At 55.2% G+C, this 18,033-nt stretch overlaps 1 protein-coding gene across 1 annotated transcript in view; it reads left to right on the plus strand.

Moving 5' to 3' along the window:
• The first annotated feature begins 524 nt into the window (after positions 1-524).
• The window catches only part of SOX13 (SRY-box transcription factor 13), a 43,285-nt gene continuing 25,776 nt past the window's right edge, over positions 525-18,033 (plus strand). Inside the window, exons 1-2 of the mRNA XM_032466940.1 lie at positions 525-1,503; positions 1,638-1,776. Coding sequence (XP_032322831.1) covers positions 1,401-1,503; positions 1,638-1,776 — 242 coding nt within the window. The 5' untranslated portion in view covers positions 525-1,400. The remainder of the gene's footprint in view (positions 1,504-1,637; positions 1,777-18,033) is intronic.

An 18,033-nucleotide genomic window follows, 5' to 3' on the forward strand; every position in this document is an offset into this window, starting at 1 on the left:
CTCTCCCACTCATCCTGGTGTCCCCAGGAGCCCACGTGGGCCACGCATATTGTAGACATTTAATAAATATATTGATTTAAAGGAATCCACTCCCACCCCACTCCCACCCCGCATATCTAACAGGTTAGGGGAAAAAAAAATAAAGAACTTGAGAGAGTGTAAAATGACAGGTCTAGGGAGTGGTCTGACACATTAGGAAGCAATCTAGCTGCAGGTGGGATCAGGTTCCTAAGGGAGGTTCTGAACAGGGTTTTTAAAAACAAAACAAAACAAAACAAAACAAAACAAAACAAAACCTAAATCCAGGCTATCTGTCTGGAGGGGTTAGGAGACTGGCAGTTGGATGGACAACTTCTTGGGTCTTGCTCTTAGGAGCGAAGATCCTGTGTAGAGATGTCCTACTTCGGCAGTGGGAGTGGGCAGAATCCACCTCTTTCTTCTATTTTCACCAGCCCCTCACTCCACCTCCACCCACCCCCGCCCCCTAGGAACCTTAGCTCTTCCCTTTCCAACAGAGGTTTCCAGCTGTTGATGCCTGGAGGGACCTGGCTGCAGGGAGGAGGAGGGAACTCTCTGTCCCTCCCTCCTTCTCCATCTCCCCACCCTTCCTCCCTCCCCCTCCCGCTGCCGGCTCTCTGTCTCCCTCCCTCTTTCTCCTCCGAGGCTGTGGAGTCGCCTCGCGGCAGCGAACAGCGAGCACCCTGATCCCAGTCCCGGCTTGGAATTGAACTGTGCGAGTGCGGGTCCTGGAACCCCGGCCCGGGAGCGGCGAGCCCGGATCTGAGCCTGGGGCGCAGCGGTCAGCCTCCCAGGCCCTGATTCGAGACCGAGGCGCGGAGCGCGGAGCCCGAGAGCCGGGGCCGGCCCGCGCAGCGTCCGGCGACTCCGGGAGCGGGACCGCGGAAGGCAGGGAGACGGCCGCGAGCCGAGGGCAGAGGGCAGAGTGCAGAGAGCGGCCTGGCCGGGCGGAGGGCGCCGCCTGGCCGGAACCGAGCTCTCCGCCCGGGCCGGCGGCCGGCGGCGGGGTGCGGACCCGGGGTGGCCACGAGTCCCGAGCGACTTCCCGGCCGACGGCGGGTGGGGGGGGCGTGCCTCCTCCCAGCCTAGCAGCCTCAGCCCCGCGCGCGCCCGTCCGCTGCGTCGCCGGGGCATGTGAGCGGGAAGCCCAGGCTGCCAGCCGCGAGGACCCGGACCGGAGGAGGAGCAGGAGCGCGGAGCCGCGAGCCCCGAGCCCAGCGACCGGCTGAGTAGTAAGTGCTCCCCCTCCGCGCCCGGCGCGCGCCGCCGCGCCCCTTTCCCCAGCCCTCCGAAGTTTAGACACTCGCGACCCCACGTTTCTGGGCACACACCGGCTCTCGTCTCTGCGAGTTTACATCTTTTGCAAAGTTTTCCGAAAAGGAATGGACCCCCACCTACCCACCCCATTACGCCAGCAGCGGCGGCTCCTCGCGGGCGTGGACCTGGGTTCCTGTGGAGAGGGGTGGCAGCCTGGTAAGGCCGTGGGTGAGTGTGTTTGTGTCTGTGTGCGCACAACACGGGCCGAGCTTGGGGTGCCCCCCCGCCCCACGCCTGCTCCTCACCCACCGGTTGGAGGCACTAAGGCTTTCTTACCAACCCATCTGTGTGCCCAATTCAAGGATTTCCCAGCGGGAAGCCGAGGCGACCAAGTGCGCGCCCCGCGTGGGACTCGAGTGCCCGCGAGGAGACGCGGATCTACCCTGCCCTGGTTGTGTGGGGGTCCGGGGGCCAGCCACGCAACCCTTCCCACCCTTCCAGGTTCGTTCCCCAGCGGACCAGCCGGGCGCTGCATCCTGTTTGTTTTCTGCTCCGGCTGCTCCAGTTTCACCTCCCTCCCTCCTCCCACCCTAGCCTCCTTATCACCCCCCACCTCCCGCCTTTGGATGTCGGAGGTGAATCTTTTTATCCCTATTTCACTGCAAAAGCCTGAGGGTAGGGAGGTAGAGAGGTGCGGAGGGGGGCTAGTTGCTCTGTTCCCAGCGGCTCGCCATTGTTTTCCCACCCCGCGCGTTCTGTACGTAAACACACACACACGTACACACACACACGCACACACACACACACACACACGTGTGTGTGCGCGCCGGCTGCTTCGAGTCCCCAGACGCGCAGGAATCGCCCGCGGGATTCTCCCATCTGCCCGCCTGGCCTTCCAGGCTGGAGGTGCTCCATTACTTAACTGGAGCTGGGGAGGGCGAGAGACGTGGGGGTTGCCCGAGAGTCCCGGGCGGAGCCGCGAGCCATGCCTGGGCGGGAAGTGAATTTTGAACTTCAGCCCTGGACCTTTCCGGGAGGACCCCGAGCGCACGAGCCGCGGCTTCCCGCCTTGGAGGGCCGACGGCAGCTGCAAGGACTCCAACGGCGCTCTTGGCAGCCGCCTCGGTGACAGGCGCTAGGAGGAAGCCGAGGAGTTTTCCTGGGAAGTTTGCTTTGACTCTGTGGGAATTTCCGGGCAGGGCACCTTGGCGTTGGCGCTGGTGAAGGGGTCTGGCGAAAGACAACCAGAGACGATGCTGCTGCTTTGGGCGGAGTTTCCAGAGACCCTGGTTTCTACCGTGCACGCCTGGGAAGTGGCGCTCGAGATGCTGGGATTCAGCATACTTTGGTTCTCATTCCCCACCTCTGGGCAGCTTGAGCTTGGGCGAGTCCCTTAACTTTTCTAGATTTTCCCTTATGCAAAATGGGCAGAATTAAGCACACATCTTTGAAACCGGCGTCTAATGATCAGTTAGGGGATTCTAGTTTGGAAGGCAAGAACGCGAGGAGGGTAGTTGGACCACTGAAAGCCCAGCTTAGTGGTTAAGAGCCAGGACTCTGGAGTTAGATCCCAGATCCTGCCACTGGAAACATGATCTTGAGAAGTTTAACCTTACTGCTCTGTCTTAGTTTGCTCATCTGTAAATGGGCTTAATATGAACAGTACCTCCTTCATGGGATTGTCTTGAGGATTAAGTCTTAATAAAGTCAAGCTCATACAACAGTACCTGGCACATAAGCACTGGAGAAATGTTAACTGTTACGGCCATTATTCCTTGACCCCCCTTGTATTGAGCCCTGACGGGCATTTTGGGATTGCACTCATTGAATCAATTATAATAATTGTCCAGTTCTGGGAAGGAAGAAACCTCACACTTCTTCCCATCCTTTTCCTGATTTTAGCACCTCAGAGCCTCACTAACCTCCCTGTTAGTTCCATCTTGTGAAGTCTTTTATCTTTTTTCTTTTTCTCTTTCCTCCCTTCTTCCCTCACTCCCTCCCTTCACAATTTTTGTAAAAGGCACTACATTTCCTCCATTTTCTCATTCTTAAAAGTCAGTCTTGGCCCAACTTGGAGTGCTCTCTCAGTGGAAATCAGGCTCCAGGAAGGGCACATATCAAGGAGGGTGTCCTCTGAGTGTCCTGGCGTGGGCTGCTGGCTCAGGGTCAAATGCGCATTTGTGTCTCTGGGGCTGGGTGAATTTCTGGAGAGAGGAGCCCAGGTGTCTGGGCCCCTGGGGGAAGAATCAGGTGGAATGGGCTGAGGCTGTTCCTCAGGGAGCTCTGCTTCCTGGGTGGCATCTGTGTTGCCTGCTGCTGGGGCCTATTTGGGAGCCTGGAGTATCCCAGCTGCCTGGGCAGACTGGATTTGGGATTTGGGGTAAGCAAGGGGCAAAAGTTTCACCTTCAACTTTCCGCTTGCGATTAGAATATTTTCTAGGAATTTGGGTTTGTCGCAAGCTCCTTGTCTGATTCTAGATCTTGCAAATGTACATCGTAAGTAAGGGCTGAGCTGAGTGACTGAGGAAGAGTGGGGGGTGGGGGGGCTGCTGCCCACCCATGCTGCCTTGGACAATGGGCTCCTCTCTCCTCTCTCTGACCCTTCTAACCCCCTCCCCAGGCATGGGAGGATGGCCAGGAGGGTGATTCTTGGTGCTTGGAGATCCTGCAAGTGGGCTGTCAGTGATGAGAACCAGTATTGCAGTCACCCTCCCTCATCCCTTTAACAGAAATTTATTGAGCTCCTGTTATGTGCCAGGCCCTGTGCTAGGCCACGGGGCTTCGGGGTGAACAAGACTTGTATGTGCCTGCCTTCACAGAGCCTTCTTTCTAGTGGGAGGAGACTGGCAATAAATAAAATAGATAACCAAGACAATATTACGTCCTATGTGATGTGAAAGAAACAACACAGTGATGTGATAGAGAATGTACGTTGTGGGACAGACAGGGGTGCTCCTAAATTGGGAGGCCAGTGAAAACTGCCCTGGGGAGACGCTAGCTCAGCCCGGGCCTGAAGGATGAGAAGGAGCTGGCTGGCTGCACAAAGACCTGAAAGAGGGGCATTCCAGGCAGAGGGAACAGCAAATGAAAACTGCCGGCAGCCAGAGCAGGGTTTGCAACAGCAATGTGGCTGGGGAGGGAGACTGGAGAAATCAGAGGAGGGTCAGAGTCTGGTCACAAGGAACCTGGTAGGACTGGTTAGGAGCCTGGATTTTATGGCCAGGGCATGGGAAGCCATTGGGGAGTTTTAAGTAGGGAAGTGACATGATCTGATTTATGATTTAAAAAGATTATTTGGTACACAAGAAAAAAAAAGATTATTTGGTAATCAGAGTTGCCTCAGGGGAGGGAAACGGTGGCCGAGGGATGGGATGAAGGAAAGATGGTTTTTTTTTCTGTAGACTCTTGTCCTTTTTGAATTTAATACCATGGGCATATATCAACTATGCCAAAAAACCTCCCAAACCAAAAAGCATAGTTAAAAAAGAACAGCTTAAACCTGGAAAACGTATATAACAAAAAGTAAAAAAAAAAAAAAAAAAAAAAAAGATATAAAACTATGTATTATAGTACCAGTTTTGAAGAGATAATGAATGGTAAGCATATGCATACCCATCATGCATATATATGTAGCAGACTAGATGGCTGCCTTGAAACGTTTACAGAGGTGCATTCTGGGTACTAAGCATATGGGTGATTTTTATTTCCTCCTTTATCTTCTGTTGATTTTTCCAATCTTCTACAGTGGTCCTGAATTATTTCTATAAGTGGGGGGAAAAGTGTGAAAAAGGGAAATAGCTTCGGCTGCTAAGTAGTGAATACTTTGAAGGGGAGCAAGAATGGAAAAGAGAGGCTGGTTCTGAATTGAGATGATGCTTGGATGGGGTGGGCCGATAGGTCATTCTGGAGGCAGAGCCAGCAGGTCTCACTAACACACCATTGCCAGACACTGCTCTTGCCTAAGAGAGGCCATTCCACCTCTAGCTTCGATTTTGTGATGAGGAGTGCTGGGGTTGGCAATGGTGACAGACGATTTCCAGTGCCACCTTGGCTTTGGAAATGTGTTGGTTTCCATCCACATCCTTATCCCCATCTTTCCTCCTAGTAAGGAGAGCCTCATCCTGAACATTTTGCTACTCTGATAATTAGCAGATTCGGGTCAACGCGACGTATACAGTAGGAAGGATTTAGATGTTCATCACATAGCATCTCTGAGCCTCCATTTCCCCACCTGTGAAATGGGACGATATCTCTCAGAATTGGGTAGGCTCACATCCAATTAAGTATGCAGCAGTGCTCCATGAATGGTAAGGGTCTGGGTTTGCTGTTGCCAAACAAAGTAGACCTGCTTTTTCAGGGCATCTAGGAGTCCCTGCCTTTAAGGGGCTGACGCTGGATTTTACGTAGGTTTTCTCCTCTTTGGGGGTGCTCTGAGATTGGCCCTTATTGGACAGCTCCCTGAGTAGGTCACCAGGAAGCTGACCCCCTGGAAAAAGTGGAATTCAAATGCAGCTGTGCCCTCACGCTCCCTTCCCCAGCCTTATTCAGGGGTGAAGCTGAGTGTTGAAAAGGGCTCTGTGCTGGGAAGACCTGGCCAAGCCCACGCTAAATCGTGCTTTGAATGGGAATTATTTTTGAGCTCTGTGTTTGCTTAGGAGGGCTTGCTCCTGCCTGAACTCGCTACGATCCTCACCCTCTGCTGGTCCCCTTCCTGGTACTTGGATGTGCTAGCAGGAAGGCTGTTCTGGTGCCTGTCACCACACAGGGACCGGCACCCATGGAGGACCGCTTTCGCCTCTCCTGTCATCTCCCTGTCTCTCTGCTCCCAAACAGGAAGGCATGCCCTGGATGGGATTCTTTGCCTTGGTGGCCCCTGTTTTGACTGCCCTTTCCTTGGTCCTTTTTCTAGCTCCTTGGGAAGGCTCAGTCAGGACATTTGTCACAAGCCAGCTCAGCAGGGGTGCCTTCAGCCTCTGCCAACTCTGATCAGAGGTGACTCTGTTTCTTTTAAAAATTCAAGTACTTTCTCTGAACAGCAATGATACGGTAGTTTCTTCCAAAGAGTGGGGTGGAGTGGAGTGGATGGGGCATTCAGTTCAGCCCGAGGGCCTGTTATATCCATGGACCTCGCCAGAGACCCATGAGACCGGCCTTGTTCATGCCTCATGGTGGCAAAGGCCCTTGTGGCTCCCGTAGGAACAGGTTTCCGTCCAGAGTGACGGTGATCAGAACTCTGAGAGGCTGTGAGGTGAGGAGGAAGTGGCTGGGGTTTCCCCTGCCCACTCCCAAGGTCATCTGTGGGCTAATGCACCGGCTGGCACAGCCCAGGATGTGCCGCAGGCTGCCCAGCATCTCCGCACAGTGCGCACGTGAGGACAGGCCAGGAGCGCAGCAGGGGCTGAGATCTGTACCCAGAGGCTGAAGATTCTAGCCAGGAGTGTTTGGGTGGGGAAGGGCTGTGTTGGGGTGGTAGAGGAGAGGAAGGAAGAACTGGGGACTGTATCTCTAGCTGCCACTGGTTTTTTTAAGGAGCATCACTACCCAGGCCCATTCGGTCACTCCAGGAAGCCTGACCCAGGCTGTCAAGCCTGAATTCAGTTCTCTTGAAACACACACAGACTCCCCTCCCCCCATCAGTGGCCTTAGCATTTAAATGGCCTTGGCACGAAGCCCCATAAGCAGCCTGGGGGATTGTGGCCAGGTTATGGGGGAGGCTTTGGTGTTCCCCTCCCCACCGCATCTTGTCCCTCTGTCTTCTGGGGACATGTCCGAGGTAGTGTCAGTGTTTTGGCTTGAGGAGAGGGGAACAGGAAGGGGCCACAGATGGGGCCAGAACTCTCAGGCCCCCTTCTCCCCTGGTGGTTTGGGTCTGTAATCCCTGCCAGGGCTGGAGCTCCCTGGGGGATCCGCCCCAGAGGAGGCCAGACTGTTCCCCTCCCCTCCCCTCCCCTCGGCCTTACCTCCCCCAGTCCCCGCCCCCTGCTTGACTCAGAATGGAATGTGCAGCCTGTGGAACAGGATGGGGTGGGAACTAGTTCCCAGAGGGCCTTGGTCCCTGCCCCCTCCCCATCCCCCACAGAGGGAGTAGGAGCCTCAGGCCTGGGTCCTGCTCCTGGACCGGGCTGGAGGTGCCCCGCTGCCAATCCCAAGGCAGAAGTGGGTGCAGTGGGGGGCCCAGGTCCAGCCATTTGAAGGAGCAGCCAGGGTAGGGGGATTTCCTTAGAGGTCCAAGGTGAGGGTGGGTGGCCAGTCAGAGTCCAGGCCAAGCAGGCCAAGCAGATCCATCCCCAGCTCCCACAGCTGGAGGTGGCCAACCTCAGACCTACATCCTTTGTTGACTTCTGTTTTGTTTTAATTGTGGCTCATATTTATTTTCTTATTCCTATATTTCTGTCATTTCCAAAAGTAGAACAACCATGTGTATTACTCTTGTCATCAGAACAGAAAGGGTTTAAAATCTATCTAGAATTGGCAGACAGTGGTTGTGGTTTTTCCTCTGGAAGACCAGGAGTCAAGGCTTGACCAACAGTAGAATATTCTGCAGAAAGAGGGGTCCCTGACAGGTGGGGTCATAGTGGAAATGCAACAAGGTGCTTGTTACCCTGGACTGATACCCTTTCAGGATGACCATTGAGGAGGCCCATGGACCCCATGGTGGGCTCTGGGCTAGGGTGGGCTGCCCAGGGACTGGGCCCAGGGGCCTCTTGCGCTGGCCTGGTACCTGGGAGGAGGTAGGAAGGAGTGACCTTTGGCTTAAGCTGCCCCCACGCTGACAAAAAAATTAACTCCTGCCTGACCACGCCAGGTGGGCCCTGTGCACCCCTGAATGGAGCAGTGAGGAGCGTTTTCTGTCTCAGTGTGAAACCTTGGAAATCTTGTCCCCCTACCCTCCCTCCCCAGCCCTACTGAAGGAGCCTGAAGTCATTCACCCACCCCTGTGAGGCTTTGCTTCCTACCTGTCCCTTGAAGGGTGGGGTGGGGTGGGGTGGGGTGGGGAAAGAAGAGTGAGTGAAAGGTTAGTGGGGAGGGGCTGGAAGGAAACCTAAGAGTTTGAGGACAAGGACAGCCAGGCTCTCAGAGGCCAGTGGGGTGAAGAGAATGGGGGATGAAAGCAGAAGGGAGTGGCCCCTCCAGCCCTGGCGCTTTTTTAGGCTTGTCTGGCTCCCCTTTAAGTGGCTGGTGGGGAAGGAGGGCGTGTGTGCATGCATGTGTAAGCGTGTGAAGGTGCCCCGGCAGGACCTACTCTCTGAAGACCTTGCTCAGTCCCCTCTGGCTCCTGGGGAACCAATCAATGCCTCTGAGAGCCCTCGGGCGACAGTGGACATAAGACCAATGTCAAGAAAGAAAGGGGAGAGTGACTGGGAGGCAGAGAGGGGCTGGTTCTGAGAAGCAGAGCGAGGTCCTCCTCTCACCCCTCCTTCCTGAGCTTCAGTTCTCTAGAGCCTCAGGGGGGCCCCACATGGATTGGAGTTTCAATTCCACTCTGCCTGGGGGGAGGGCAGTGGGTGATCCCCCTCCTTCCCTCCGTCCCCTCTCTGTAAACATAGTCTCCTCCCACCGTGTCACTGTGAGTGTGGACTGCAGCCCAGTGCACCATGTAGGGGAGTTCGGCCAGGGGGAGAGCTGGAGAAAGAGGGGAGTGGGTAGGGGAAGAGCTAGTGGGGAGTCAGTGGGGTCCCCTACCTGGGGCTGATGGGGCAGGAGAGGAAAGCCTCTCGTCTTAATTGAGGTGAAGGACTCAGCTGTCACATTCACAGCTACCCTCACCAGGAAATAGGGCAGTGAACAGAGGAAGGGGGTCTGCCACATCTGGCCTGGGGTAGAGGTAGGTAGCAGGAGAGCATTCTCTTTGGTATCTGAGGAAGTCAAGGCATGAACTTGACTGCTCTCTGTCAAGTTATATTAAGTATACAAATCTGGGTGAATGAGATTCTTGAAGTTGTGCAGTGCACAGCCTGCAGAGCTGTACAGGAAGGCCCTTTTGGAACCAGTTCAGAACATCAGAGACCTGTGGTTTTCATAATGTAAGTTCCTTTCTCTTCGCTCTGCCTGGCCTTAGATTCATACTCCTTGACATAAAACCCTCAATTTGGAGGTGATTTTTGGCTATTTGTTACCCCTTTCTGGATGCTGATTGACTTGGAGTTTGGGGAACCAGCACTGAGAAGGGGCTTGTGTGTGAGCAGGGGTATGGATGTATTGGGCAGTTTCAGGAGGCCTTGGAGAGTTGGAGTTGTGGAGTCAGAGTCCTGTTTGGATAATGGCCCGATGCAGTAGCTCCTGGTTCCCGAGTCCAGGCTGGCTGGGTTTAGGGGCTCCCAGACGGGGCGGGGAAGACTGTAGGGGCAAGTGGGGAAGAGGGGATGATCCTGCCTCACCCGACAGCAGCCCCTTCCCCAGGCGTTCTGCTGGCCTCTGACCCACAGGGCCTTCTTTTGTCCGTGCCTTCCTCTCTCCCTCTTCCATCGTCAAAACTCACCCATCCCTTGTCTTTCAAGATCCTGCTCTTTGATCTCTGAGATGACTGCCTGATCGGATTTAGCAATCTAAATTCCTGCGCTGGTGGCAAATTAACAGGTGATTCCTGAAGTTCTTGAGCCTTTTAACTGGCCACCAGGCCCTATCCATCCAAGAGGTGACTGTCAAAGTGGGAGCTTGGGGTGGAGGTGGGGTGGGTGTTTAATATGGGCCCCAGGGGGCTGCTCCGTTGCCCACCCTCTCCGCAGTTGCGGGGGGGGGGTGGGAGTGCCTGCCTCTCAAAGCTGTGCCCTGTACACTGGGGCTGAGAGAAAGCGCAGCCCTTACATAGTTTTGAGGAAGATAGAGATTAGATACTGACTGACAAAGTGAAGGGAGTGAGGTGTAGGGGGAGGGCTGCAGAGCATGAGAGCATCAAGGAAGGGCACCACAGCCAGATGTGGGCAGTCAGGGAAGGCTCCCTGTAAGAGGAAACATAATGACCTGTAGGGTGAGGAGGAGATAGATAGCTTGGCAAGAACAAGTCAGACAGAGAGAAGGTTGTAAAGGCAGATCCCCCCATGTCTCCCAGGAGCCCACCTGGTTCTCCAAGTTTATATCAGATGGTCCTGTCCATCACCAAGGACCCTGGTACATAATGACTTTGGGGAGGGTGACTAGTGGGCACTCAAAGACCAGGTGGCTAGGGGCTTCTGGCACCTAGAGGCCTTGTTCGGCTTTGAGTTGAGTGTGCCAGCTTGGGGAGCATGGGCTTTGGGGTGCGCTAATCTGCATGGGGTGTGCTGGGGGTTGCCTGTGGTATGTGGCCCAAGTGGCCCGGGGATTGGAAAGCCAAGCCTCTCCCAGGCGGCTGGGGGGCTGGGGCTGGGGGGCAGGATCGCTAAGACCAACTGCGAAATAGCCAGGCTGGCGTTAAATGCCTTCGCTGCTTCTCTCCTCCCCTCCCGTCCCTCCCTGCCCTCCTGAAAATCAACAACTGTGTCAACAGCGGGGTGATTGTGCTTGGCCGGCAGCCTCCGGGGCTGCCAGGGCCGGGCAGGTGCTGGCAGGGGCCGCCGAGCCCCACGCTGGGAGCAGGCTGGGTCTGGCTGCCAGGGCTGCAGGATAAACAAGGCCGCACACAGGCTGGCCGGGAGGGAGGGGGCCGCAGGCAGGCAGGAGGGAGGACAGGTGTCTCAGGAGAGCTGCGGACACAAAGGGCCTCTTGTCTCCTCCTCCCTGGCCCCAGGGAGCGGCCCCCTCCCCTTTCTCTCAGGCCCAGCCCCCAGCCCAGTGACCAGGTCAGCCCGGGGTGCGGGGAGTGAGGGGAGGGCAGGGGCTGACCTCCAGACCCCCCTGCATCTTGGTGCTTGTTTTTTCTTGCTTGAGGCAGAGGGAGAACCAGTCCACGCGAGGCACTTGCCCCCGAGGCAGGAGACCTGCCTCTGAACAGATCCAGTGGCCACGAGGCCTCTGTGGGTCTCAGTTTCCCCCGCAAAGACAGGAAGACCCTCACCGCTGCTGGGGCACCCAAGGAAGAAATGGATGGGAGTTGGGAAAAGGACCTGGAGCTTTTCGGAAAAAAGAAGCGCCGAATGTCAGGTGTGACGTCAGGTGGAGCAAGAAACAGGGAGACCTGGGCCGAAACAGGAGGATGGGCGCGAGGGTGTGTTACGGGCTGAGATACAGCAATTGCCGAGGGAGTCTGGGATTTGAGGTCGAGGTGGCGAGGGTGCGGCAGCATGCCCGTCCCTCTGTACCCCTTACTGAGACAGACCTTTACTGATCCCCTGCCGTGTGCCAGGCACTGCACTAGGGATGGGAGAGGGAGGGAAGGGACAGGCGCAGGGACAGGCGGACTCTGGAGCCAGACTCCCTGTGTGGTCTTGAGTAAGTAACTTAACCTCTCTGAGTCTCAGTTTCCTCATCTGTAACATGAGGATGATAAGAGTCACTGCCTCATGGGGCTATCCTAACTGTTAAATGTGTGACGAGATGCCTGGTGTGATGGCTGTGGTATAGTCCCTGAGAGAGCATCCTGGGCTCAAATCCAGCCAGAGCCTGGGAAGCAGACAGGTAGACAGATAATTGCAGTCCAGTCAAGTGCTGGAGACCAGGAATGGCCCGGGGCTCTGGAACGCCCTGGAGGGACAATAAACTTTCCTAGGATTATTATGGGGTGATGCCTAAAGGAGGGGCAACATTTGAGCTGGGCTTTGAATGAGGAATAGGAGTTTTCTGGTCGAGAATATAGGAAGGGCCTTCTAGGCAGGGGCACTGTGTGAGCCGCAGCCAGGAGGAGTGAAGGCACCTGTTTGCACCTGCATTAGGGTCTGGACCACAAGAGCTGGAGGGCAGCCGGGCCACAAGGCATCCGAGCAGCGGGCGAAGGGGTTCGGGCTCATCCCCAGCCCGCTCCAGGGTCAGGTGCCAACTTTGCTCGTCACTCAGTATCTTTCTTCTTCCTCCTCCTCACGCAATACATTGTGAGTAACTCAGTCTCACTCACTCTGGAATATTCTTCAACTTACAGAGACACGGGATGGTTTGGTGAAAACACCGGGGAGTTTTAGAGGCAGAAAATTCTGGATTTGAAGCTTTTGGATTTTGAGCCTGGACGTTGGGCCATGTGCCTAATTTCTTTGAGCTGCATTTTCCTCACGCATAAAATGGGGGTAATGGCGTCTCGCCCCCGGCAGAGTTATCAGGAGGATGGGCGCGAGGGTGTGTTACGGGCTGAGATACAGCAATTGTACAGTACACAGGAGCTGCTAGGGCTGCCGTCCGTGTGGTCTTGCTGATACCATACACCTTTCTGGGCCTCGGTCTCTGTGTCTGTAGGAGGGAAACTGTGGCCTGTCTACTTCCTTATATGATTATCAAACTGGTAATGAGCCAGAATGCCCATTTCCTGGGTAGATCAGTCAGGTCAGAGACCCAGGACCAGAAGGACCGGCCAGCATCCTTCCCGGGGCACCAGCTGGGCCTGCTGGATTGAGTGGAGGGAGCTGACCTGCAGTGGTCCCAGCCCAGGCGCTGTTCCCCGTGCTGTAGGCAGTGGGGTGCCCATCCTGCCTTTCCCGCAGGGCTGAAGCCTTCCAGGGGTCCTCTGACATCGCTGTGCTGGTGTTCAAGGAGCCAATGGGCAGCTGAGGCCAGTGGGCACCAGAGGAGACCAAGGCCCTGGTCTAGACTGTGTGCCCTCAGGCTTGTCACTTTACCTCTCGGAACCTCGCTTTTCCCATCTGCAGCTTGGGAAGGACCATTTGGACCCCTCCCGGGGCAAAATGAGAAGGCTACGTTGCTGTGGCCATAGAGTCAGATGAGGACGATGACAGCTACCCTGGTCCTTTGTGTTGCAGTTTCAAAATCCAGATGTGGAGTCAGACGTTTGGTCACGATCCCGCATCTGTACTTGGTGGTGCCCTCCACGGTGTGCCTCCTTCCACCCGGCTCATCTTAGGGATGCCTCCCTCACAAAACTTGATCAGTTTGAAAGGGCACAGGGTATCTAACGCCTCATTTTGTGGATGAGGAAATTGAGGTTTGGAGACAGCGACTCGTCCAAGTGGTGGGACCTTCTTAGTTCCCCACGGGCTGTGGGTCCGAAGGGCTGAAGCTGGTCCAGGTGGCACATCTGGGCCACATGGGAACCTACTTTGGGACCTTGCTACAGAGTCCTCTGGCCTCCTGCCCTGGCATCCTGCCATTGGTTTGGGAGAATTGGTGATGAGAAGGGCTAGGGGCATCTAGGAATGTCTGGAGCCCCCTGGGCCTCCCGACGGTTGTGGGGAGCCCATCCCGAGCCCAGATCTGGAAGGATGTTTGCCTTGGCAGAGGGCACCATCCTCCCCTCCTCCCTCACTTGCCACCTTGGCCGTGCCTAGCGTGGCCATAGCCCCATTTTCTCTTCCTCCTCTGTACTCCCATTTCTTAGGTGGCCTCAAGGTGAGGTGAAGCCAAGGAGAGAAGGTGGTGCAAAGGGGAACGCGGGGAGATGGGGCTGAGGATAGACAGTACTCTGGGGGTCCCCTGGCCAGGGGGGCAGATAGCTTCCTAGGTAGCCCTGGAAACTGCTTGAGTAAGAGAGAGGCAGAAAGAGCAGCAGTGACACTTGGATTTTTCCAAGGGCCGTGCACATATTTGCATATAATTTGCATATAACCAATACACCGAACACAATTTTATAATCTATCCCTAGGCACATTCAGATTTTCCTTTTATGGTTGTTCTTTTCAAAGATGGCTGCTTCTGGCTTTTTGCTCGTGTCTGGCCTCACTCCTGTTTCGTTTCCTCCCCACCAGGGGGCTGGTGACCAGAAACAGAGAGGGTCCGCTTCGGGTGAGGCCCACCATCGCTCGCCCTCCCTGGGGTGAACACGGAGGGCTGCCCCGCCGCCACCGCCGCTTTTTATCAGGGACACACAGTCCTGTCCTCCCCAGTCCTCCGCATCGGGCCCCAGTGGCCACCCCTCCCCTGTGACGTGTGTCGGGGCACCTTCACACGCAGATGCACAAGCTTGGCACTTAGCAGGTGCTCAATAAATCTGAGGATAAAGCAAGATTAGAGACAAGAAGGAACGTTGGAAAACAAAGACATACCCTGTACAGGCTCCTCGGGGCCTGGCTTTTGTGCCCTTGAAGGGAGAGGTTGGTGGGGAGAGTGAGCCTCGGAGGAAGAGATTGCTCTCCTGGACTGTGGCCAAAGGAGGCATTTCTTCCTCTTCTTGGCCTTGTAGGAAATAGTGTTGGGGATGAGAGGAGCAGAAAGGAAGGGCCAGGCCTTCTATTATTTTGTTTTTCAGAGTGAGAATCTGTTATTAGCAATTTATGACCACCAGGTCTCCAGCCAAGCACATTCTGTTCTCCAGGGTTGGGGGAAGACTCCTAGGGCCACGGCGAGAGGCCGGACAGGAAGGACGAACCGGTCAGCAATGTTATAACTGGCCGTGCGGTGCCTTGGCCTGTGCTGGGGGCAGCTTTAGCCTGGGGCCAGTTTGAGCCCAGCCCTGTGTGGGGAGACGCCCTCCCATGTGAACCCCGATGGCTCCCGTGAGCAGGTGAGTGGGCTCCCCGCTCACATCATGCCCTCTGGGCTGCTGGGTTTTCTTCCTGTGAAACGGGGTCAGGGCAGTGACGCCCAGAGCAGAGTCACTGCAGCCCTACAAGGAAAGGAGAGCAGCTGTGTGCCAGGAGAACCCCGGAAGAGGGGGAGCGGGCGAGATGACCACCCTGTGGAAAGAATGGTGCAGAAGCACAACCCCCTTTTCTGCAGAAGTGCTGAGCTGGTGGAATTTAGCTCGGAGGCCGCGAGATCGGGGCAGTAGATAGAGCCCTGCGGGCGCCTGGGCTGCGTGTGTGCAGGTGGCTTTGTGGGGGTCCCGGAAGACAATGGAGAGGGCAGGAGCAGCGTCTGTGGTGCCTCCTCTGCCAGGCTGGCCTCCACGCTTCCCTGGACTCATCACCGGTCCCCATTCCTGGAAGCAAGCCCCCTTCCTCCATCCACTCCTCCCGTAAGTTTGGTATCATTCCTCCCTTGATTTCCCCTCATTCTCCTCCCAGCTGTTTGGCTTTGACTAGCAGTTGCTACATTAGCCATTCGTCAAGGGGTCAGCACCCCCGAATGGTGGTGCCTGATCCCCCAGGCGCTGCTTCATGGCTGGGAGGAGTCCAGGCCGCTTTGGGGAGAGCGAACCACTCAAGTGGCTTTTTCTCGAATTCCAGTTATGTCTCCAGTCCTGGTGCCGTTGGATGGTTGTTGAAGGGCAGATGCACTGGAAGGATAAGAAGCTTTTGTGGGACTCTGGAAAGAGCCAGGGCAGAGAATGTAATGCACTGGCAGAAGGGTGGTGTTGAGTTGGGGGGGGGGGGTGGATGTTAGGCGGTGAGAGAAGGCGCCTGGCTTCCAGCTGGGAGGTTTGGACTATTATCTTATTATTATCCTCACACAGCTGATGGCCACTCAGTCCTGAGGCGGGTTCCTTGTCCTCTGTCCACGGGTTGACATCTTCTTCCCTGGCTGGCTCAAGGCTCTTGCCAAGGCTTCATGAAAGGATGAACTCTGTTTTGATTCAGCACGGATGAGTTCATTAAATGCATATGGAGCACGTACTCTGTGCCCAGCATCCGACTCAGGGCTCCACTGGGAGCCCCTGCGTCTGCCAAGACCTCTGTACCAGGTGCTGCGAGGAGCAGCGGTGACTAAGCTAGCAGCCCCGGGCTGAGGGGCCCTGCTGGGGTGGAAAGGGGGCCTTTAGCTCAGGGTGCAGTTAGGCAGAGAGCACCAAGGTCAGAGGGAGCCTTGAATATAGGCCAAGGAGCTGGGACTTTGTTAGCAGTAAGGAACCAGAGAGTGTTTCAGAGAATTTTGAGAATGGGTGGCTCCTTCATTCAAGATGAAGTTTTTCTCTCATTGTTCTGCAAAAAATTCAAACAGAACTCTCTGCTTTTTCTTTCCATTCAAAGACGTTTGTGCTGCCTTCAATTGTGGTGAACCGTCTGTAATCGAGACAACTTCCCCTTCCCTGTAGGGCCTGGGTTCCCAGGGTGTGGGCCAAGCCTGGGGATGGCGTGTTCCTTTTCCCTGGCCGCCCTGACCCACACTCATCTTGGCTTAGGCCCCCCGGGGGGTCAAGTGAGTGGGGCCAACTTCCCTGGGATGTGCCGTTTCCTCAATGAATGAGCAACCTTATTTTGCTCTGGATGGATGACTACTAATCTCTGGATGTCTTTTTTTTTTTTGGAGTAGGGGGAGGGAGGTAATTAGGTTTATTTATTTCTTTATTTTTGGAGGAGGTGCTGGGGATTGAACCCGGGACCTTGTGCATGCTAAGCACGTGCCCTACCACTTGAGCTATATCTTCCCCTGGATGTCTTTTAAAGGCAGTGATGTGATATATTTCTTAACAAATAAGATTTTCAGGGAATCGATAAGCTTTATTTAGCAAGCCCTCATGATGTGAAGGCGCTGGGTGAGGCGGCAGGGGGAGACCAGACCTTGCCCACAGGGAAGCTGTGATCTCTCTGGGGACTGAGGCGGGATCATGGGACACAGAGCTGCGATGTGGGAACAGAGCCTTTCAGCTGAGTTGGCCTGGGCGCTAGGACTAGTTCCATCTCCATGGGCTTGGGTTGGGAGGCTGGATGCAAGGTGGACTCAGACAGACCCCAGTTTGAGTCCTAGCTCTTCTTCTGAGCTGTGTGATTGGTGGCAAATACTAAAACTTTCTTACAGCCTAGTTTTTTCACCGACAAAGTAGGAAAAGAATAATACCTACCTCATAAGGTTTAAAGGATTCAATGAAGTGATGTACGGTGCTTGGTACAGGGCCGGAGTATAGAAGATTCCAGTAAATGGGAGCTGATATTAGCATCATGGCCATCGTGGTGGTGGTTGCTGGGGCTTGTGATGGGGTGGGGATGGTGTGGCTCTTCTGGCGTCTGCTTGGGTGTAGGGGCAGCCCCTCCCTTGGGTCATGAGCATGGCTTTTGTAGGGCCTGGGAAATGGAGAGAGGCACCTCTCCAGAGTGTGGTGGGGACAGATTTTGTCGACTATGACACTTCTGTCAGCCTCCCACCGTATTCTTCCTTCAAATTTGGCACACAGATGCTCTGTGTGACCCTGGCCAAGTTACTTAGCTTCTCTGTGCTTCAGCTTCCGCAACCTTAAAATGCCACGGACAGTCACAGCTGGTATTGAGATGACTGAATAAAAAGGGTTACTGTGGAAAGTATTCAGACAGTGTCTGGTACATGGGACTCTTATCCAGGTATTTGTTGCTGTGGTGGTTGTTAACAGAGTGACCCATGCCCTCAAAGAAACAAGGGCGAGAGCTGCTGCCCAAGCGTTCCAGGAGCTTGGAGCAGGGGTGGGATGTGGGGTGGAGGTGGGCCAGGGTGTGCACCCCAGTGCGTGGACACCACTGTGCTGGTGCTGGGGAGTGGCCCAGAAAAGGGAGTGAACTTTTTCACATACTAGCGGCACACAAGGCATTGCCAGGTAGAGCAGAAATGATAGTTTGTCTCAAAGTGGACAAAGCCTTTTGTCCTTTCCCCAGTGTTGTCCTGTAAACTGGTCACTAAGGGGACAGTCCTACACCAAGTATAATGGATTTTTGCAACACTGATGAAATTCACATCTGAACTGGCCTCACTTTGAGGCGTGAATCCTTTGTGTTCACCAAACCCAACTGCTGGTGAATTTTAAGAATTCACAGTAATAGACAGACTTTGACTAACCTTTGGACTCTGGGTGCTCGGGAGCTGCCTGCAGGAACCTGGCAGGAAGTGAAGGCTGTCCCC

The sequence above is a fragment of the Camelus ferus genome, chromosome 23 (genome assembly GCF_009834535.1).
Source record: "Camelus ferus isolate YT-003-E chromosome 23, BCGSAC_Cfer_1.0, whole genome shotgun sequence".
NCBI lineage: Eukaryota > Metazoa > Chordata > Mammalia > Artiodactyla > Camelidae > Camelus > Camelus ferus.